General features: G+C 31.6%; 1 protein-coding gene across 1 annotated transcript in view; it reads left to right on the top strand.

Moving 5' to 3' along the window:
- Positions 1–19159, top strand: part of LOC113549139 (elongation factor Tu-like) — a 19825-nt gene extending 666 nt beyond the window's left edge. The window contains exon 2 of the mRNA XM_026950312.1: positions 18821–19159. Coding sequence (XP_026806113.1) covers positions 18821–19159 — 339 coding nt within the window. The remainder of the gene's footprint in view (positions 1–18820) is intronic.
- Positions 19160–26331: the final 7172 nt, after the last annotated feature.

Genomic DNA, 26331 nt, shown 5'->3' with positions numbered 1-26331 from the left:
AATAAAATCTGACGAAAAAAAAATACGACCAATACGTATACTTAATACTAATAGCCACTGTTGTAGGTAACGTTGTTGTTCTTGTACAGCTCCACCAATCTAATGAACGTTTCGTGCTGCCGTTATTGATTACGAAACGTATTAAAGATTCATATAAGTCGATTTCCACGCATTTCCATTGCGAAGGTTTAATGCGCGTAATTATTCAGCCTACGAGACCATCTGCACAGTTACTCGATCAATTAAATAAATCATTAAATACTTTGTCGAAATCTGTTCGATCACCTATCGGGCTTGTTATTGAGTTGATGAACTGCCAATAAACGATCGCAGTTCACTGCAATATGACATTATAATTTTAAAATCTCATACGTATATTCGTATGAACTTTGTTATAGCAGCGAATGAATGAAGATGATGTTGAGTAACTCGCATATTGTGCTCATTTTCACGTGTTGGCATAATTTAATCGTCATAATATATATTGTCCACGTCGAGATTAGATTTAATAATACAATTTGAACGAATTAACTTTCTATGATCCCACAAATCTCAACAGTTCTTCAGTTCATATAGGTACAACCGATTACCTAAAACCGTGTAATACATAATTATTATCGAATTTTATACACTGGACATTTTGTTGCGGACACTTACATTCTACGTTTTAGATGCCCATTTATTGATTGTCTATAATTTAAGCTTTACTCCGAAAAACGGACTATAACGACTATAAATCGACACGCACTCGAGTTTACGAAATATGTTCGGTCGAAACAACGTCATAGCTATCAGCTGACCTCTACGTATAGTACATTAGGACATCACCATTGTTGTAGTGATAATACCTAATACAATATAATACGATCATCCGAACTTCCTCGACATCCGTTGAACTCGACGGTGGAAAAAAAACGAACTCGTTCCGATCGGCTGAGTCGTTTTTGACCTTAAGGGCATACGAATAATCTAAATCACAGAATTTGATTATTATATTATTTACGTAGGTACTCCGCCTAGTCGTATATATTTATATATAATATTAGAGCGTTAGAGATATATTTATTATATTGTATTGTACGCGAACAATACGATATTATATCGTATTATATTTTGATCACCCATTTCATTTCTATATTATACGCCGATCGGTCATCGTCCGTAGGAAAAATCTGAATAAAAAATTCAGGAAACCGCTCATAACCGCCGCGCATAATAATATAATGCTATGACGTGACACGCCGTCGCCGCCGTCAGTCCGAAGGCGACGACGCGACAGAGGCGTCAGACGTGTATAGATACTTATATATTATTATGTATAGTAACAAATAATAATATTTTCCCGTTTTTCGAATCGCTCGTTCGTTTTTAATCGAGTTCCGTTGTCGGATTTTCGTAAGATAATCCGTTTTCGCGCCGGATTCATCGATGCGTGAGAATATACCGGTGTAGTCGTCATCGTCGTCGTCGTCGTGGTCGTCCGTTTAAGCCGCAACTACTGCGACCTACGTGTATAATAATATAATGCAATAATATCGTACCATTATTGTTATCGTGAAACGACGGTTTTCACGCGTATGGTCTCACGGTATACCGACCGTTGGCGGATTTGAGATGTCCGCCCGAAAAACCGGACCATCGTAAACTATGTATACGCCGGCGGCATGAAACCTTTTATTATTGAGTTCGAACCGCGGAAAAGCCCAGTGTAAAGTCATCGCAGTGATTCGCCGTATTTTCGTACGCCACATAAACTTCATAAAACGTCATATTACTGTAAATACACAGGTGCCGACGAGTTGATGTCTGCACATGGATTGTTCGTCGATTTTGAAATCTTTATTTGTTTTCGTATGTGTCGGTATCCGCGACGTAGGTCGGATGATTCGTGTAAATGTTATTATACACATTACATTTCCGAGTTATTGGACGGATAGATAATATAATATTATGATTTTCATCGCGCACTACACCTATACACAAATCAAATCGGTGTTAGTGGATTAGTAGAATTCAAAATATTTCTCCCGTGAAGAGTTTGAATAACGATTTTTATCGTATAAATAGTATCGATATGGATGTATACGGTGTGCTGACTATACTGCAGAAACATGATGACGTATTGCAATGTAATTTTCCGTAAAAGTAATGATTTTTTTAAAACGTGATCTGGTTATCTTGTTGAAAAAAAGAGGTAGGATATAAAAACGCGGATTGTTGCGTATAAAAGAATAATCATTATTTATGTTTTATAAAAAAATTCAATTAGTTTTTTAATAAATTTAAAAAAAATATGCGGTAGTCGCGCCGGTAAATATTACCATAGCTACAGCAGACATCATAATATTATATTGAATCCCTTACCGCGAGTGTGTTTTATGTTGTGTTATTCTGTTTGCAACATTTTAAATAATAATCATAATATATTATACAGGTATATTATATACTCTGTACACACGGTTGATTAAAAGTAATTATCTACTTAAAAAAAATGAGTTCATATTGCGGTAGGTACCAACTACTAGTTGCCTATGCAACTGCCTATCGTAAATCACACTGAGAAACGATAAAGATTGGTATTGCGGCTTTTCAGACGTTTATCGTCAATTAATTACAATCATTGTTGAACGTGTTTGAATATAACAGGGTGTCGTAAAAATTAATATTGATTTTTATTGCGCGATTATGTGTATTATAGGTGTTGTATCCGGATAAATACATATCATACAGGTTTGTAACGTATAACGTACTCTCTTAATCAAAGCGTTTGGAGCGTCTACTTAAAATATATTCATTTCGTATAAAATATGTCCATTAATATTTTGTCCCTAACTAATCTGTATTTATTCGATGGTTGCCAACGCCATAAAAATAACATTGCATATTATACGGAATATTATAAATAAGTGCATCGGGCTATATAATGCGCGAATCACGCGCTTAACGGGGTACCATAAATATTATACACGTTAGATAGGTACATAAATTGATTTAAATACTGCAGCTCGTAACGTTCTATATAGTTTCGACTTTCGACGGAACTTTATTGCCACTATTACTTCCTCGTAATTTATACGTAACTTGGGTTTACGAGTTGAAATGTGTTGCACCTAATACGGCTGCATTCCGCGTGTTTGATTTTACACATGCCAATCTCCGCGCGGTGTAAGAGCGTATTATGTTTTTAATTACATATTTATAAGTACCAGCCGTCGTCTATTAATATGGTTAAGGGCTTGAAGGACCTCGGGCAATAGCTTAATATTCGCGATACATAACCTCGCCAGAAAAATCTAAAAACATTATTCGATACATTCATGTTTCGTGGTTAATTCTGTAGGTTAACTCGAAACGTTTTCGCATATTTAGTACTTTTTTTTTTTTTTTTTTTTTAATTAAGTCCATATGTTATATGAACATACCTAGTCGTGTTTAAATATATAAATATACACAGGAAATTATAAGTATAATGTAGTAGATAATATAGATATAAAAACAATATCGAGTAAGCACTGACAAATCATGGACAGTTTCAATGTTGCAAGAACGAGGAATTCATTAGTATTCAATTTCGCTATTCATACAATATTATGAATTTAAATTATTTATTAATTCTTAGTTATAAGGAGTTGCTACTGTACAGGTAGGTACTCCCTTTACATATATTTGTGAACACTATATGCATTTAATTATATAATTGTTGAGATGTAATGACTTCAAATATCGATAAAAAAAATAATAAAATACAACTCGACTATTAAATTGTTGCGTACTTACTGCAAATCAACTGCATATCAATTTATACATTACACATATTTTAATTGTTGTTGCATATTTTTAGATTTTAAAATGCATATTTAGTCGTTACGTTGCATAATTACGTGCACAATTTGTTGATTTTTACATGCATAATAATTATGCACGTGCATTTCTCTGTTCAACGAGCATCAAGACTCAAGCCCTGGGCAAATTTTTTTATTATAATATCGATATTTCATAGTATACATAAGGATTATCATCCTTAGAAACAAATTCAGATCACCATTAAATACAAATCAAGTAAACCCTATTTAACCAGCTCTCTATCAGCAGACACTAGCCAAGCAAAAAACTGTGAATAATATATCATATCACTAGTGAAAAAGTTAATTTAACTATACATATACGGTTATGCGTATGGAAGAACGAATTTATAATGCTTATCAGTTAACTGCAGCTATGGTTAATAAAAATTCTTTCAACTAAATGTCAATAACTTATTTAAATTACGCATGAACACATCGGTATGTATAAGTAATGATTATTATTTTTTCTATAATTTATGTTCCAGAAGTCGATTACAATCGCGCGTATAATGCATACAGTATATAATATATATTTACAGTACCTACAGGTACACCGTACACCCATAATATTTCAAACTCGATTTCGAGTGCATTGCATGCGAATAGCCGCTGTAACATTTTTTCTTCTATTACAATATTAATCGTTGAAAATAAATTAACGACAAATAAAGTATTTTATTGAATATATCGATGTAGCTCGTAGTTAATTTTCAAAGTAAAAACGCGGCAACTTTATTTCGCGTACCTGATAGTTTTTATAATAACCAATAGCTTATTCAATGTCGTACAACTGACGCTCTGACTTAGCTCCTCCTTCGGCATTTTGTTTACCACCAGGATTACTTTCGTATATTATTCGATATATTGAGTTATGATTTCGGAATGGGACGGTGATCGAAACTTTGTCGATCGATGTAGGTAAAGATATACAAAAACTCGACTTATTGCTAAAAGATTCACTCGGCGGTATGCTTGTGTATTAAATAGTATCGTTTACCTTATGAACTCGTTTGGTATCAATAGTTATAACTATCCTGATAAATAACGAGGCTACATCGGAGTGGAGACAGTTGACCCATTGCGTTTCCGTGAATAACGAAAAAAAAATCGTTTCACGAATAATAACAACAACAACGTAATGGCAATAACGATAATAATATTGTATCACATATATACACAATATTATGGTTTTTTTATCGCGTGGGAGTTGGAATCGCGAGCGCCATAATCCGCCTCGTCGTCGTCTGTTCGTACAGGTATATTAATTTATTATTATTATTATTATTATTATTATCGTTATTAATGCGAGAGAAAATGCGACGACGTCCTTTGTATACGCGCGAGCTCGCTCGTCCGCCCGCCGATCATTCCCACGGACACTGATGAGAACCGACCGCGTCACCGATGACGCTGATCGATTTGGAAGTAAACGCGGTACGTAACGAGGCAAACACACACACTCGCGAGACACGACATATACGTACATTGTACGATACGTTTATTATATTATATTCAATATATATATATAGTGTGTATATATATATACATTGTAAGTACGTCTTCGTGTATATACACATATATAACGTTTGCCTACCTACCTATAATAATATTCCATCGGACGCAGTCTGTGTATTTATTCAAATCGTTGACTGTCTTGGCGGTGGGTGGACGTATAACGTCTTCATTAGCCGATGCACCGACGGCGGCGACAGAGGTGGAGGACGAGATGTGACGCTATGTACATATTATGCGATATAATACGCAGCTACTATTTTAATATATATATGTGTATATATACGATTGTATAGATGGGTACATATCTTATTTATACATATCGTGTGTGTGTGTGTGTGTGTGTGTGTGTGTGTGTGCGGGTACGCGTGCTTTGGTACGATTATCACGTCGTCGTCCGTTGTGTGGGAATTCAATCGTATGTATATAATATGTGTATTGTACGTGTGTGTAGGTATTTCATAAGCTATATGTGTGTATAATATGTATTATAGCTAGGTGGCGTATAATATAATAATATACATTATTGTTTTGTATATTGTGCGGGAAAAATTATTTTTCCGTCAACATTAAGGTCGAGAAAAAAAGTAAAGATAAAACTCCCGCGAGATATATTGATATAATATTATGACTATTGTATGATATCTATTATAGAAGTATAATTTCGTGTGATGTACGCTCGTGAATAAAACATAGCGTCAAAATATTGTATTGGCATTGAAAGTGCAACTGAAATTCAGATACTGTAGCTGTGGGTTGGGTTAGGTTTTAATCGTTTTATAGGTTTTAAAAATCAAAATTATAGAAACTTAAAGTTTTGACCAATACCACTGTAATAGCTTTAACCGGCGAATCTCCAACTCGCTTGAACATTTATGAGAAAACCATATTGATTTTATTCCATGATATATGTCTAGTATGATTAAACACATTTTCTTTATATCTAAACAAATACTATAGGTATGTTCACATCATTTTTTTGAAGTGGAAAAAAATCGCGTATTTTAATATTATTTATTTAGCTATTAATGCATAATCTATCAATTTTGGAATGTTTAATATTTTTTCACGTTATTTTTATAGTTTACTCGTGTAAGATGTTAATTGATATATAATATTATATTTATTCCGCGCACTCTAATTATACTACGAATAAAACGTTATTACAGATAAATTAATTTTTCGCCTGATTTATGTAAATTTATTGAAACTGGTAAAAACATACCATATAATAATTATAGTCATAGAAAACAACAAATTAAAATATTATAATATGTTATTTATTTTTAAAATAACTAAAATCAAACAATATAGGTACCAACAAGATTTTAATAAATTCTAACATTGACCCATAAAAAATTACACGAAATTTACTCTGTTCCATACGCTTTAAGCTTTTACCGATGTGTCGTTGAAATCAAAAATAATCTATAATCTGACAACTGTTAATAGGTATACCTCGTGAAGATTTATAAACCGACGTTTTACGGAATACTATTATACCTATATGGCTATATGTATACATTTTGTTTTTATAAATAACTTATCACGATTTTACCAACGAATATATTAAATGTTATTTTAAGATTTTAAAACGACGATTTTGCGAGCACATAATATGTATCTATATACATATATATATATTATACATTTACATTTACATTTAGTACGAGAAGACCCTTACTGTGCGTGCTAATAAAATACATATATAGTATTATTATATACTGTCATTACAATTTTTTTTTTTGCTGTCGCACGCCACATACGACAAGTGTAACACGTGTTCCCGTCGAAATTTATAAGCCCCGATTTATACAGTGTTATATTATACTGTAAATTGTAAATTGTATTATAATTACGTAAAAATGTTCAATTCAAAAACGCGAAATATGAAATGTGGTCAGACAACTTTATCACGACAGATTAATTATTTAGTATAATATTATATAACAACCATACAAGTATTAAAAGTGATTTTTTTTCAAAAAATACAACACAGAATTAAGAATTTAGAACAAAATTTCAATATTACAATTGACATTTTTGACGGACTGTGCGATCGTTTTTTATACATATGTCACGTTTAATCTAAGTATTTGGAATAAATATATTTTTTTTAATTTAAAAAATCTTCGTGACAAAATTATTATTCAAATGTCCCGTATTTAGCTGTACGAGTAACTAGTAATATTCGTATACGTGCATAATTTTTTTTAGCGTAGGTTTATTTTAGTTGAACTAAATTATAACCGAACAAGTTCATTTAATATTGGTTTTGAAATTTAGCACGTTGATATTGTTATTTTTTATTTTTAATCTCTTTGCTAATCGCGTTTTCAGCACTTAGATGTGGGCGGAAAATATTCTTTATTTATACGTGATGAATAATTACATATATTAAATTATACATGATTTATATATATATAAAATATATAAAATATAAAGTTAGTATATAATGTATCTGTTATACATGTGAATTTTGGTAGTATTTTAAACGCCACAGGATAGGATAGATACTCTAAAATTCCATCTAAAAATATAAATAAACGGAGCATACGTATAAACCTAATAATCTATAATAGGAACTTTCAATGTGCATAATGAAAAATAAGCACCTTTATGCTTATTAGTCATAAAACAGTATTTTTATTTGACAATTATTTAATACTTTCTATGAGACGAATGATCTGGGGTTACCTATAGTTACTTGTTATGAGTCGTTAGGTGTTAATGTTAAACACGCTCAGCACTTCACCTCGTCCGTTCAACAGGTTAGGTTAGGTTAGGCAAGCCAATATTGTTTATAAACCCTGTGATATTTTCATAGTTAAGTACTGATCATACATAATTCATAAACCGTAATTCGTAGGAGATACCTATAATGTACTAATTGTCTCCAGCTTTTGATATTATATTTATGTGTGCGTTGCACCATAAATTCATTGAACACAGAATAAACGAATAAGTATCGTTAAATAAATGCAAGTGTTATGATATAAAGGCTATATTATCGCTGCGGCTTGTATAAAATCGACCACAATATATTATTATATATTATATTATTATATTATTATTATATTATTCAATACATTTGAGTGTGCGGTAATAATATATATTATGTAGTATTCAATTTATAATGTTGACCATTATTTTGATTTCGATCGAATGAAAATATTGGCTACAATAATTCTACAAGGTTGAACATGTTCAAATGAATCAAATTCAAATATAATTGATTTTAACCATCAACTAGTTTTAGTATTAATAAAATAACAACGCCAAACTGTAGAAAATAAAGTCAAACATAAATGTATAATTCATGTATAGTAAAATAATAACTACACTAAGAGTTGAATATAGATAGGTACTTGAGAAAATATACTCAATTAATTATTTTGATACTTTACCGTTTTTTTCGTTCAATAAGAGTGTCGAGGTTGTTTAGAAAAGTGAAAACATACAATATATTATATGCTTATTTATAATTAATTTAAATAAATAAATAATTATTATAGCCTATCGCTGGATTACCTACAGGCACAGCGTATAATTAACTGTATAACAGTGTATCGTATACACTATAGTTAATCAATATTTAACTATATTATGGATGGTTATATACAGTTTCATGGTAAAATATTGTTGTTGTGTACGTATCGCGTATAATATGCGTAATACATTTTACGCATAAAAATAACTGATGATTTTAGGTATTCGTCTGAACTCGATTAACCGAAAAATTACATTTGGTTATAAGGTTTAGTTATATTTTAGCTACCTAAATCGATTACATTTTTAAAACTAAGATAATTTTATGATATATGAAATATTATTATAATATGATCATCGATCGACACTATAACAACATGGTTTATTGTTTTGCTGCGCATTCCATTCGACTGAGTATAAATAATAAGTATGCACATAAATATGGTTTTCGATCCCACTCAGAAGTCAGAATAGTTAAATGCTTTGCTGCAGCGTTTAAGTATGAGTACACCACTGCAGTCGTACCGCAACTACATAAACTATAAAGAGTGTATGGTAGGCCTACATTTTTTACTTTTCAGAACTGAGCATATAATGCTGTGTAGGTATTTGTGTCGTTGTTGTGTCGTATACACTGCAACAGCTGCTTGTTATAATAATAATATATAATATTATGCTGGTACTACGGCTATACGGTCTGAAATTTATTGTACTCTAATGATGCAATTTTTATTTGTAGTCCAAATAGATTCCACGTTAAGACAAGCGCGTATTGTAAACGTACATTATGTCAGACGTCTTGATTATTGTATATTATTATTGTTTAAAAGAGACATAAAGAAAGTCGTTGTCAATTACCATTGCGATGAGATTCGTATAGCATACTATTTTCCCGCCACGTTTTGAATTATAATATACCTTATAATATTATGTATATTCTATTTTCTATTATACGTATTCTGTGCAACGGAAATATCATAATAATCAACTGTTTATCGGATGCTACGTAATAATAGTTAACAATACGCAGGTACGCGGCGTATCGCTGTAGCGTATCACTGTACAGTGTACGGCGTATAGTAGTAGGCGGTTATTAATTATTATTTAATTTAATTCATTAATAAAATATATATTATATATCACAAATAGACGATCATCGTCCGACACATTTATGGTTATGATGCACTAATATTTACATTTTAAAACATACCATTTTAACGTGTACGTGTATTATTAAATTATCTTAACAGTCATATTGTAATGTCTAGCGGTTTCATAAAATTGTTGAAGTCAAGCTGTACTCAATTTATCAGCTGTGTCGAAATAAACTCAAATACATACGTATTCTGAATAAGTTTTATTTTATATCGCAAAAAGCACCTTTGCAATAATAATAATATGATAATCATTATGATAAAAAAAATGTTTGTACCTTATTTATAATCTGTCCCTCGAAATTGTATTTTTTATTAACTATATTTTATCAAAATTCGAATAAACCTCAACATTTAAACCGTCAGATTAGATATATTAAATAACAGTAACAATTGTAACCAGTAACCACACAAATCGTTTTTAGGTGAAAAAGTGGGGTTTTTTACAAGTCAATATATTAATAGCGGTTTAAATACCTATTTATTATAATATAATATCTGTTGTCAAAAAGAATCAATGACAATTGACAATATTATGATGACGTGTTTTCATAATATTCACAATGCGTACGGATCTGCGGGAAATTTGTTGTTTTGATCCAAATACTAAAAAACCAGTAGGTATACGAACAATTGAAATCTTTTTGGTATTCATTATAAGAAAAAAAAATAATAAATGTGGTGATTAAACAAATGGAGCGTGAACATAATATTATCGATAAATGTTAAAAAATACTGCAATAATTTCGATGTGACATTTTTTTTTCATCCATCGAATTATATCTTTTGATCCATTTATCATAACATTTTTATAATAATTGATTAAATATTTTTTTTATTTTTTTTTAAATATATATGAGTTTATTTTTAAGTATTACAATCTATACATGTTTGTACAATAAGCAATAATAATGGGCGGATGGAGAAGCTGGGAATGATAGTAACATGAAAGGAAGTCTCTCATTAGGGACACCAGGTGGCTTTAAATTTACAAATAGAATTTACGGTTATTACAATATTATATAAAGTTTACACAGTTTTTACGATTTGTACATTAATTTTATTTTTGTTTTGTCTATTGATTTTTTAAGTCGCGACACCAGTTCCGTTTCAGACGTCTGGTTGGATTTCCAGGTAGAGTTGGTATGGCTAAGTCCTTGATGAGCTGGTTGGGATTGGATTGAAGTTTTGAGTTGAAGCGTTTGTAGTAGAGAGTGGCAGTTTCGTTGACTGAGCTAATTTTGAGGTCGGAGTTGATTGAATTATTGGTGACGTACCAGGGAGCTCCAGTTATTATGCGGCAGCAGATATTCTGGAATGCTTGGATGGTTCTCTTATTAGATTTTTTGGCAGAACCCCATATAACAATTCCATATGCCCATAAAGGTTGTAAGAGAGTTTTGTATAATATAATTTTAATTGATTAAATATTAAAAATTTATTTTAAATTATTATATTATGTCGGTTGACAACTGTTAGACTGTGAAATTTTATTTACAGCACGAAAAACCGGGCTGGCTGTTTTCCCACACAATCCTCAAAAGAGCAGGAGATATACAGTACGCGCGAGATTATGATAAGATACAGACCGAATTTCGAGGACGGCTGGTCTTGTAAACTGGACCGTGAAAACATTAAATATCTACATGCTGATTAGTCATGCTGGTTAAACACAATATTGCCTAGACCACGCATCATTCTATTTTGAAAAACCGTTTTGGGTTTATACATGATATATATTATCATAATTATTATTAAAGATAATTATTTGTAATCAATTTTATCTTGAATACTAAATTAAACAAAAAATTTTAACCTCTAGACTTAAATATTAATAAAAAAAAAATTATAGTTCACAAATAATTTAAAATTTAATTAACTAGTTAATAACTAGTCATAACGAATGACCTAAAACAAAGTTTATAGAATCTATATTTTTCTTTAGTTATAGACGATTATAGTTAATACAAATAAGAACTATTGATTTTAAAATATGTTCTGTTATTATTTATTACTATATTAAGACATCAGAGTAATTAATACGAATTAATCAATTGATTTATCTGAATTTATGGTGTAACACTTGTTAATAATCTAATATTTTACGGAGTAGATAAAATTAGAAAAATAATTAATATTTAATTAGTTAAAGTTAAAAAATAAATGTATTCACTAAAATTATGATTTTATATTGTATACAGAAATCAAGCCCCGTTGTGGCTTTGTCCTCTTTAAATCCATTACTGGTCCTAACTGATGCACACGTTGTGAACAATAGTCAATAGCATAATGAAATCGTGCCGTTTCACGTCAGATCCAAGACGTTTTAAATATTTACCATTATTATCTTTCCATGGCACAAAAAATAAACGAGAGAAAGAGAGAGAGAGAAATACATAAATGATGAGCGGAGAACGACAGAGATTATCTGTAGTAAAAAATTTTAGCCGAATGCCGCGGTCTCTTTTTGGTTAAATCGCTGTCACTTTATGTTTCCATAACTATATACAATATAATATAATATACCTAATTGTTATAACGTTAGCGCATTGATATCCGAGCTATGATTGTTGTCAGTGTCAAATAATTTCCGTCGGCGGATACAGTTAGTCGCGGAGAAGCGTTACAATATTATTTCTTATAGGCGGGTTTATATACAAAATAATATTGCATCTATCTATATAATAATATAACATGCCCACTGCCCACTGGTGTGTCACTGATTATCGTTAATAATCGCCGGACGTCTCGATGATATATTTTACAATTATAATAAAACCTAATTTTATACAAAAATCTAAAAATATTCATCGATTCTTGTTCATCAAATGCATTTAAATCAAATCATTTTTAATTATAAAGGTGTTTTGTAACTTTTCACACGTTATATTTTCTTAGTTTACCAAAGTGTATACTAAGAGATTTACAATATTATGAGTTATGAATCGCGATCATACATACGTCTTGTGTATACATCTGATGCGGAAATAAGGTCTATGTACTATGTTGTAGGTATATGTCTATTTGTTATTATGACAATATACAAAATATATTATAAATGTGAAAATGTTATATTTACTTTTAAATTTTAAAAACCGAATAATTAATAATCGTATTTTATTTGAAACTGTCCTTGTAACATTCACCTATTTTTTCCATACATAACATGTTGAGATTTAAGCGCAATTAATATTTGTTATCATTGTAGTAGCTTAATATATACAGCTGGATCTATACGTTTTTATTTTTATCGTCCAAACTTTGAGATTGGTATTTTCTATACATTGTTATAATAATATATTATTAATGATTAATGAAATAGAGGCAATCTGAAGTATAATAACAAAATGAGATAAATTTAATATGTCTTAGGTACTTATTCAATATATCTGCTATGTACGTGTTATATGCTCTGTCAACCAAGTTAATTGGAATTTTCTTAAAAGTCTTTGTCAAATAAATGCATTAATTAATGCATCATGAATTTTGCGTGATAAGTGTTGTAATAATTTTGGTTTAAGCATGAAACCGACATTTAAATATTGCAATATTGAAGAGAGACACTGCGCATTTACTCTGACCACTTTTTACCAATAAGTATAACAATGTTTATATTTCCAAAAACGATTCCTACGCTAAGATTTACCGTGCAATTATAGTTTATATATTGACATGATCATTTTATAAACGTATACATGATCAATGATCATTATTATTTATCACCAGTCACCAAAATCAATTCGATTTTGCTCATACCCCTCCACATCCTCTCCACAGTTAAATAATGCGTAATTTCAATTTATTTTTTAGGCCAATATTTAGCACGACCAATCCATTACCCGGACCACGTTTATGTCGTGGTGTACACGGGTAAGTAATATTTATGCAGATCCAAACTAGATCCCGCATCAGGCACGTCGGCGCGCTGCTGTTAAATTACAAACACATATTATAGGAATCGATTAAAACACACAAATCAAATACGAAATATTATTCGAGTAGTTATATTAAACGGCGGTTTTCAGATTACGTTTTAACGATTTATCAAAATTATCTTTAATATAGAAAGTGCACAGCAATATTATTTATTATATGTTTTATTTATCGATGTTTTATAACGATAAACATCTACCACTCGTATAATAGTCGCGCATATTGTTGCTCAACAAAATCAGTCCAGTTCGTGGTCATATATAATATCATAAACATATATAATGTGCGCGTACTGCAGCTATAGTGTTCGGAATCGTGATTTACACAAGTCGCCTCTCTTATGGACCGCGTTATAGTTGTTGTCCGAAGTGTGTTAAATTAAAATACGTTATTTACGTTGCGTAACGCGCAAACACAATGATAGGCTATAAAGTCTTGTAGAGAGCGTAGTACTCTGTATACCTATGTGTACAATGCGTACGCGAGTTTGCCCGCACAATCGCATCTATAGGTACTCTGCGTGTTCAATATTATATTACGCGTGTGCCGCTGACAATTCGCGCACGCGAGAGACCAACAACTGCACATTAAAGTATACCTAATGACATAGGTACGTACGTATATATTGTAACGCGCCGCGTGTAAACGAAGAGCGAATTCCGACTGCAGATAACGCCGTGCGCGCACGGGATTCGGCAGAAACCGCGAGGAGACTTTAACGCATGCGGCCGGCTTCGATATGATTTTGTAATATTTTATAACGTCCGCGCCGCGAGCTGCCAGCACGGCTGATGCCGTGCGCGAGATGATATCATTATGTGTGCGTCGCACAATCGTTTGGGGTTTTCCTCGCGTGTATGTAGTAAATTAGCTCGGTTTTTCCATGAGGTATTTCGCGAGAAAACCGGAAGGGAAACGTTGGTCGACACCTTGTTGCAGGTTGTTATGACATCGTGTGTGTATATATATATATATGCATTGCTACAGCAGACCCTATACGTTCGCGGATCTAAGCCGGTCGATCGGTCGGTCGCGTGGCGGTGACGAACGTTGCGCAACTGTATCTCCATAATATATATATATATATATAGCGTGATAACGGATGACTGTCGTAAAAACGCGGAGTCGTATTATTTATGTGTGCCCATACACACACTATACTTATATATATATATATATAATATACAACTTACGCGGCCGAACGCGTAGTATATGGAAATGTGTCGTCGACGATAATATGTCGTTTGCGTGTATATATAATATTATATAGATACGTATTTCGTTCGCGTGTGTGCGAGTGTGTACACTGGTCGCGGCGGGTGTAGGCATAATATATAGTATTATATTATGTAGTTCGCGACGTATATATATATATATATATTAATAATAATAACGCTTACGAGATCCCTCCGTGTACACACCGCGTAAATATAATGTGTCTGCCCACGCACGAGCGTCCCCCGAGGCGCTGACACCTTTTACCGTATGATATTTTTTACTCTGACGAGCGTTCCTGCACCGTCCGGCCGACTCTGGGCCGGACGCGTGCGCACACGCTCGTATTTCGTATAATATTATTGTAATATATAAAATACGAAATAATAGCGATATTATTATTATTATTATTACGCGCGTCCATATCTCCAATACGACTTTGGTATTCGCACGGCAACGACGACGACGATTATTTCGTTATTTTTATGATTATTATTTTTTTTTCTCGTTTCTTCTCGCTTGAGCTGCGCGCACTTGCGACGATATAATAAGAATTATGATAATATACGATCCGCTAGGTCTTATCCCGCCGTGCGGTGGTTATATCAATATGGTGTTATGTGCTTACGGTCGTTTGCAGCAGTCCGCCGGCGAGTTTTCATTCACTGCATGTACATACTTACCCGCGCCTATAAATAATGTACAATAATATACCCACCCGACCCGACCTGACTTATAGCGTTATGCGCTTCCGATCGTGGAAGAGTTATGACTTATGAATAACATTACGCGAACGCAACACTGCGCACCTTTAATAACGTGTGATACGTACTGCACGCGCGCGTAGGTGTACCATACGGCGGCTCGGGGGTGTTATATATTATATCGAACGCCTATTATAATAACAATCTTATACTCGATTGAGCCGTTTCGAGTTGAAAAAAGATTCATAACCATACGTCTATAGTAATATCTATAATATTATTATTACCAAAGTTATAGGTATATTGCCTAGACAGATAGAAAAAAGTTACTAAAGTTGGTAAATACCAGTAAGTTATATAGTGATAATACATAGACACATAGTTTACTGTTTTAAATTTGTTTACATTTCTAGTTGGTTATAATTTTCCAATAATTTACTTAGAAACTTAACTGATTCGATTAACTGTTGAAAAAATAATATTTTTTTTTTTAAATGTAGAGAGTCAAATTTCATCATTTACTAACATAAATTTGTTTCTAAATTAACGGCTTCGCGTTCACTTAAATCAATCTAACTACTCTCGGAGTTATAGTATATTATTTTTCATTAATTTGTTCAATTTTGGCTCTCGTCTTCGTGTTTCTCTTGTATTATATGCACACGAGTATAGTATGTTATTACCATGAAATTTAGCTGGTACACGCGCGGACACGATGTAGGTACATCAATATAAAATTGGCGACCAAAATATCGAGGCAAACGACCGTCGTCTGGGAGCGGTAACACGCGATCTCCGAAATTATTATAGTATCACGTGTCGACCGAAGTCGAGTCCGTGTCCGTGTGCCAATTAACACGTGTCATTGTATAAACACTGTTGCATGTATATTGTATGTCACATATTGAAATAGAGCTCCGCCTGTATAATACCCTATAGGACGTTGGCGGTTTCTTAAAAAAAAAAAAACCAACATTATTGTTATTATCATCATTATCGTTTCCAAACGAGTATGTTGTAAGATAATAACCATATGTATATTATAATATACTATTGTGGCGCGCACTGCCGCGGCGTTTTTGTCTCGCGGGGATTTCTCGGCCGTCCACGCGTTCATCGTCCGACCGTTCTACCGTATATTAATACATCGTTCACCGTAATACTATTATTTTAATGAAGACAGAACATATTATTTTATTAAGTCCGACGACGCGACAATCGCGTTTATCCGCACGCGCGTTGTTTATGACTAAATTTATATCCCCCGGACCCCGAGGCAACCCTGCCACTGAGCCGCTGCGGTGTTCCTACAAGTCGTATAATATTATATTCTTCGTCTACTACACATTTATAACATTATAATACGTCTACAATATCATTATTGTAGACGTATACCTATATACTACGCGTATAGCCGCCCCTCCTCGTCGTCGTGCACCGTCGTCAAACCCACGGAAATCGTAACCGCGTATAATATAATAATGTAAATAATGGGTATATATATATATATACACAATATACTAATGTATAACGTGCATACAGCTCGTAGGCACGCGCAGACTTCGAGTTCGGGAGAGCCAAGGGATCCATCCAGTCTTTTTTTCCCGATTTTCTTTTAAACCTGACCTCTTAATTTCGCTTATTTTATTTTTTTGCTATCAAAACTGATACAGTAATTTTACGTCCCATGAATTTATCGTGGCAACGGCTAGTGGTCGAGCAATAATTAAAAATGCTGGTTAGAGATTGCTGTCATTTTTTAGAAAAATTTGTTACAAATTCATAAGTGTAACCAGCTGTTATTAATATCTGCAAGTGATATTCAAACATACTTTGGAAAACGAAACATACGTGCGCGCACTGTACATTGTAGCTTTCCGCGCTGAAAGATCTTATTTATTTATATGTTATATTTGTACACAACTCTTCCGTTCTCCCCATAAGATACACGGGCGTATAATATTATTTAAAAAAATATATAAATAAAAGAAAATGTAAATTGGCCATTAGCAACAAAACTGCATAACAGGAAAATGTATTGTATCTGTTGTAGGCTATTCGCATAGCAACGATGGTACAATGTATTATGTTGACTGTAATATCACAGATTTTACTATAATACGTTTATATTATGTAATATATTATAATAATATGTTTAACTTCGTCTGAAAATCGCACACACTGTAATGCACTCCATTTTTTAAATTTTAACAGAGCAAGTATTTTATGTTAAACGACATGTCCATCAGTGAAACAATGAATACATTTGTTTGCACAAAAAGGTGACGAGTTTATATTTAAACTTTATACAAACACCGTGTTTATTTTAATTTACCGTTTTTATTTCAGTGACTCTCATTTTTTTCGTTTGAAACGTAAAATTTTTCGAAAGTGCTTAATTTGCAAAATTCGCAAGTTTCGTTGGATGACGATGTTTAAATGCAGAGGTATAATATTATATGAGACCGCATCGTATTCAGACTAATCAGTGGCGTCACCATCGGCTGTATCAACTTCAATTAAATTGCATTTAAACGCATAAAACGCGTGAAACGTTATTGTTAATTGTTAATTATGTGTTTTTTAGTATTTTTGGTTTGCTCTCCTCCCATTTTATAATTATGAATACGCCACTGATCGCGCGGCAGCCAAAGTAGACTACGGTTTTCGAACACTCGTCAGAATATAATATAAACACTAAATGAGTTGTTATCGTTCACAGAATGTAAATTATTATGTCACAAAAAATGTTTTTATAAACTATTCGAAGTTGAATTGAATGCACCCGAAGTACAGACTGCAACACCTGCAACGGAAGACCAGCAGCAACAGGTCGAATTTGCGTTGCAGCGAGTAGGTTGAGCGTGATATATTATGCACATTATATTATAATTCTCCGAAAAAAATAAACAGACAAATATTTAAATAACGGTAATTATGATAGCACATGATTTGACTATGCTTGCAGACGACTGAAACGATTGATACCGGGAATATGGTTGTAATTTTTCTACCGCAACGGATATTGATACGCATCGAATATTGGGATATGGTCGATAGGGTGAACGCCGCGAAATACAATCAACGGCCATGTCCCTTGGTAAATTGTACTGACCAGAATTATTTGGTTTGGGGACAAGAAAGTCACTTGATCACCAGGTTTGAAATGGACGACGGCGACGAATACTACGTGTTAACGACATGCAGCCTCGACGAAGTACACCGGTACAACGGTCTTACCGTATTCTTCTACAGCCCGTCGCCATGGCGCGAAATCGTAAGTCTAATTAATAATGCTCCAAAGTAGACCGCGTTTGGGTCGTCAGAATACACAGTTCCGTCTACAGAGGATATACCCGTATAGTGATTTGACGACGTCGTGGTCAACCGTTTATGTTATACAATAATATTCAGTATTATAATAAAATTATGTGTATACTATATATATATATATATATATATCACGTATATATTATTTTAAGTGATGAGTAGTTTCTGCTATTTTTAATAACACTGTATTACAAATTATTTATATCTGCTGTAATACATTTTTCAGTTTTACTTTAGAATACGATATGGCAGATATTGCAAGACCATCATATTGTATGATATAATTTTTAGTAATACCTATCCTTGATTTCTTAGTATTTTTGAATTTTTAAACCAAGTTTGGTTCTGTGACGTTTATACTAATTATATAAGCTTGTGACGTCCGTAATAAGAATATAATATTTAAAATTTAGAATGTTCACGTAGATAATATTTGTATTCGTAGAATTTCTATGTATTATGGACTAAAGCATATATAATAGAATAATTTTTAAATAATATTATATATATTTTAATATAATTCCCGTCCATAAAATATGAAACGGTAATAAAGAACGTGTTTATTGACAATTTAACTTACTGTTCATCTCGATGCCTGATCATAATAATATTTCCATGCACGTCGATAAAGTATACGCGATGTAGTATTGTATACGTTGAGTTGACTTTTAAGGTTTTCAAAACTTACTAGTGATAATAACAATCTCAGAAACCCTAGGCAAGCAGGTTATTTGTTTAAACATAATACGATGCGTTAAATAAAATATTATTTTTAACGAATTTTATACTTTGAAAATTGTAACATTATATTTATACGTTTGTAACAAAAATACATTAAAAATTATTTTACCATACTGTTCATTTTTCTAGTGTTACAAAACAGTACTTCGGAAAATCCTCGTATGTCAACCAACACATTAGTCATGTTTTTAAGAAAACAAATATCTATACATGAGCTGTTTATATGTAGACAATTATTGATCATTGGTGTTATGATAATATAAAACCAAAGTTGAGACAAACTGAATAGGTCGCTAGTACGCTCAACCACTTAAACTGCTATCAAGCTATAAATCTCTATTTCAATATTACGTCCATTGTACTAAAGATTATAGTATATTATACTGTTTAACACACAAAAAAATAAAGAATTATAAAAGTAGAAAAACATCTTGTAATAATAGAAGATAAAAATATCATGTTAAAAGATGATAAATCATATTATTTGTACAATTAAAAGAATATAAACTGTAAGTCCGGTAAATAATTGTACTATAGTATATTCAAACAGGTGCACGCATCGAAGGATAACTGTACACAACGTAACTATATTCTTGTTTTTTTATGTATTATTTATTATAACTATTTACTATTTTATAGTCAAACCTATACTATACAATTATACAAAGTACAAACCGTATAGTATCTATGCCTCCGACAAACTTGTTCTTAAATGAATTAGAATTTCTATCTCGGCATAATTTATGAACTATAATATTATGTCGTTATCATTTAACTCGCCCGAGACTATAATGAATTGCCCATTTGTTTCGTAATTAATAACACCGCGCGTAGGCACTAAGTGATGTATTAAAATAGAAAAAATAAAAATAAAAAAGATAAGGACCTAAGTTATAATATGTGTGTGTGTGTGTGTGCGTGTATAAGTTTATACAATATACATAATATACTCGTATAGCATAATAGATAAGGACCTCGAATAAGAGCCTGCAGGACCGTGGGGTGGTCGATTCAACGCCGGTGGGATAAATGCGAAGAAGATGTAAAATAATATATTTATATAACATATATATATGTATTATAACTGCAACACAACTGTAATCGACAATTGTATCTATATCTATATATATATATATATATATACACGTACACGAAGGCATGTGCGTTATAATAAGTGTATAATAGCATCGGACGCGGGTAAAATAAATTAACTGATTAAAATCGTTATCGAAATGGTTTATTGCCTATAAGTGTGCAGCGTTTTATTGCGAGTGGTACAACTAGTGACATTACTATTATTATTATTCGATTCGGACGAATCGTTCAGCGGCGTAATACAATTTATTGCGATTATAATAATACAATAATATATTTAATTATTAAGTAGTATGTACGTGGAATGCGCTGCTTCAGAAGTAACACGTGATTATTGTACAGAGTTCGGTGATTTTTCGATATGATCGTCCGATCGCGAATAATAATATTTATCACGATAAAGCGTAATAATTATATCGGTTACATTCGCGTGTATCAGTGATATGCATAATTTTAGGTATATAATGGTATAATAATATGTGAACTGCTACCATCCCTGCCGTTCACATACATCATAAAAAAGTACCTACTATGGTACTGATTACTACGGCAACACCCGTAATATATTCAAAAGAAACTGGAGGAAGAAGGGTATTTGTGAGAGGAGTTAACATCCCTTGATGATTGATTTTTGTTACACTTTTGTTTTCTCGTGTTAAAGTTAGACATTCCGAAAAAAAAGATATGATTTTACAGACATAAATTATAATAATAATACACATGAATGTTTTGTTTTTCTATATTTAATAATTATTTAGAATATTTATAAAAACTACAGTTAAAACAATAAAGAATATCTGTTTCAACGTCTCATCAAGTAACTTAATGGATTACTCTATAATATATGCTGTTATTATTTGGTAACTCGTACTATTTTTTCATATTTTTTTTTCAGTAATCTTTGTAATTATTATTCATCTGTAATTTTTTATTATTTTTAATACTTGATTGAATATAATATTTACATATTTTAAGAAATGTATTAGTTTTTTGATTGTTTGTACAGTAGGATATGTGTAGAGTACATTTTAGGATTAATTTTAGATTATGGTGTTAAATTGTCTAACGGTCTTATTCTTATTGTTAGGTTCATATGTGAAATGTATTTTATTTGCTGAACTTTTATCTTTATGTGATATGTTTACATTTTTTCTTATACACATAAATATAAAATATACATATAAATATTAATTATAATTTAAATAAATAATTAATTATAAATATTTTACTTTTTCATGCGAAATTACCATATTAAGATTTCAATTTGTATATAATCGGTCAAAATATTGTAAATAACTATTTAAGGTATGAAGGGTTATAAAGTAATCGAGGAAAAACAGAACATATTTTGTTTTTTGATTTGACGTTCTCGAGTGTTGCATCAGTTGAAACTTAAATATGTACCCATTTATAAATTAATTAATACAATTTGTATATTGATGTGTCTACTGCAGTATTTTGTCATTTTACAGGCATAGGTGAAGCATTGAACAATAAGTCTATTTTGATAATAGCTACGTATATTTTATTGCGGATCAGCAACAGACTATATGGAAAGTATAGTTAGCCACACGGGAGGTACATTTTTTCACCTGAAAATTCTTCTATGAACGACTGTGGTATTATTTATTTCTTTTTAAATATCTTATCGTTATAATATTTTCTAGAGTCCTATATACTAATTTGGAAATATGTGAAAGTTTGGGATATTCGTTTACCTATTTTTTTTTTTTTGTTTTTTTTAAGAAAATTTCTGTTATGCTGATAAAATATGTTTCTTCTTTCTTTTCTTGGCGGTTAGCCTTTAGTTATGCGATACGACTCTCTCTCTCTATATATATATATATAGTTTAGTATTTTTATTTAATTGTTAAATAATACAACATAATATATTGCGTTGGTTCTACATCGTTAACTGGCGGATGGCGTTATTGTGCGCATCGCCTGCGAGTATATACCTTCAACGAGTGTGAAAACACAATGTCGGTAATTAACTAATTATATAAACGAGTGAAGAAGAAACCATGTATGAAAACGCCTACGCATTATATTTAAACGTTTGTCGGATGATTCATGCATAGCAAATGCGTTTATGTGTGTATGGGGACATCGTATTGTTGTGTAGGTACCTACGTGTATAATATAGTAGTTCAATAAGTAATTTCCTATCTATGTACATACTTAATATGTTAAGTGGATGGTGTAATACTATAATAATCGCGTATAGTGTTTACCTGACTTGTAACAGTTATGGCATGTCCAGACTCGCCATAATAATATTATACTATGTACGCAGTGCACGTATAATACCTTTTTATTATATGTAATATGTATTAACTCATGTAAAAAACCCAATTAAAATAAAATCTAAACCAATGCTGAAAAAAAAAATAACTTCAATAAATATCCACAAAAGTCTAGCAAGTATAATACAGTTGTGAAACGTTGAAGGAAGGAACGTGATGATTTCAAATAGAGAGAAAAAAGTTTATTTTAAATTAATAAATTACTATAAGGTTTTCTTAAATTTCCACCTATAATAATTAATAGCTATAATTGCACGAAGAAATCGATTACTTATACGAATAATTTTACTACGAATCACTGATTGAAAATGCATCTTGTACGAACTATGTATAATGTTCGTCACAGGAAAACAATGTATATTAATGTTTGGATACACACCGAGGAAAAATCTATATTTTTTTCAAAAAGTCACATAGGTCTTTAATTATCACGCACAAGGCATACACTCTGAGATCGTAGCGTGATCACTACCAGAGACCAGCCGCATACTAAAAAGTGCATAAATTAATTTGTTCGATCGTGGGTAATAAACAAACGCAATAGAAGTATACGAGCCGAGTGAATCTTTACAATGAACGGCCTGACGAAAGTTACCGCCCTTTGGTATAACTTCCTATTTGTTTGGTATATTATTATTTATCAGTGAACTTATATTATTAGTTTAACAATAAGTATCTGTACAATTTTCATTCCAGACGGTTATCAGGAATTTAATAAGACGATCAGTTGTGGATTTGAGAGGTTCTAGTGCCAAGGCGATCGTGTAATATCGTATTAATAATGTTATTGCTTCTTCCCGAACCGTTGTCGTAATGAAATCATATTGATAAACAATAACAATACGGTAAAAACAATATTATTCATGGGTTCATAGGTCGATAACCCGCCGATACGTAAAACGCGTTTTGCGGATGGCCCAGAAAGTTTAAAAGTGTAATAATTAACACCGGCTCACATGAGTCATATACATATATATATGCTTCGTACGATGTGCATACGCGGGCAGACGGGATGCTGTTTATTTAATGTCCGTCCCGCCCGCACACAGCAGAAGTAGAGGTAGGTTGTAGTAGTTGATATTGTAATACTGTTATGCGGCGATCAAACGATGTGTATATTATAATAACGATAAAATTACAATATAATAATAATATCACATACACGATACGACTATAAATATATTATGCGCGTATACGACGGCTGGGATATTCTTCGTGTCTGAAATTAATTAAACGGTTAATGAGAAAATATCGTGAATCGATCCGATTAACGATTACCGTCCGTAGGTATACATGATATAATATCGTGCTTATAATAAAATGTATTATATAAATATCTTCAATATTATGTAATAAATACTGTTTTGTACACTATATATTACAATATATATATATATATATATAGGTGTCTATACATATTCTTTTACGTAGATACGTGTGCGTCCAACACGAAAATACATGCACGTGTGTAACAATTTAATAACGATATAAAATAAAGCATTCATTTTATTATCATATCCTTCCGCGTGTACACATACAATACGCATAAATTTAAAATTGCCAGGAATATGGTTTTTACCAAATAAATAATAAAAAAGCTCCACGTAGCTGATGTGGTGTTGTGATCCTTTTATACTCAACTCAACAGGTCACAAGCTCCAACACCTTTTTAAATATAATGTCTTACTCGATACTAAACTCATGTGTGTACGAACAAATAATTTATCAAACGATCATCTTTCTTATTCCATCAATCTCGCTTACAACTCGACTCGTCGGCTTAAGTGTAAATGGTTCGGAGAGCGTCTTAAAGATTAAGCCCATATTTTTTCAGACATATAAAATCCTAAAATGTTAAAAATAAATACATTTTAAGTATGATGTCAATGGGCACTCCTTTCACACATATGTAATCCTGTCTCTGTATCGCTATCGTCATTTATGTATATTTCAACATACTATAAAAATAAAATTAATTCAGAATACAAATTCAATTAACAAACAAATAAGACTACATAATAAAATAAACATAAAAACATTCGTCTAGCTATTATTACTATGAGAGTTGCAGACAAGGCAATTGGCTACCACGCATATTATAATAAAACCACGTTATAAAATAAATGTATGAATATTGATATAGATTTTGCATGAAAGTCGATTAACTCTAATATAGGTCTTAAACGAATTCTGGTATGCAAATATTTATTATTATTTGGATTTGTATCAATTTTTTTTTTAATACACTTATATAAACTGCTTTTAACGTACAAAAATTATTATGTTATATAATATTTATGTATAAAAAAAACTACCAGTTACGCATCAAAATAAATTAAAAGCGTTATAGTTATCAAAAACAATTGCAATACTCTTCCGTTTGTTAGTAAATATTTGTATATTATAATAATATATAATACGCAGATATGAAAACAATTTATACATAATTATGTATGCAATTATTTTTTTTAAAAAATAAGTATTTAATACTATTAGTATAATACTGGTACAAGGACGAGCATAAGCTTTTACTATTTATATTACCTATATAATATTATACATAATAATATGTCGTCCACCGACGGACGCGTTTGTTACACGTTCGTAGTCTCCTTCAAACGCGTTAATTTCAAGCGTTACAAATGCATACAAATTATGTGTTAAAATTTAACACGCAACGGTATAATATAGAATCACATATTTTTTTAACGTAATGCGAGGATGATTATACGCGATGCCCGAGGAGTCTGATTACTTTGTACCTACTTAACGTATACTTAGTCATGTATATTACTCGAAAACGTCGAATGCAAATATATAGCCGTATCATCGTCGCGTTGGAATATATAATATATTAGGTAATACACGCGAGACGTATAATAATAATACGTACATGGAGTGATTCGTTTATTATGCAGTAAATATTCAAATATTCTGAGGCTTATCTTAGTCGGTTTTTAAGTATTTTATTTTTAATTATGTAAAATAGATAGTAATTAACTTACTG

Source organism: Rhopalosiphum maidis, chromosome 1 (genome assembly GCF_003676215.2).
Source record: "Rhopalosiphum maidis isolate BTI-1 chromosome 1, ASM367621v3, whole genome shotgun sequence".
In the NCBI taxonomy this organism is placed as follows: domain Eukaryota; kingdom Metazoa; phylum Arthropoda; class Insecta; order Hemiptera; family Aphididae; genus Rhopalosiphum; species Rhopalosiphum maidis.
Note: the sequence above shows the minus strand (reverse complement) of the source record. Positions and strands in the feature narration are given on the sequence as shown.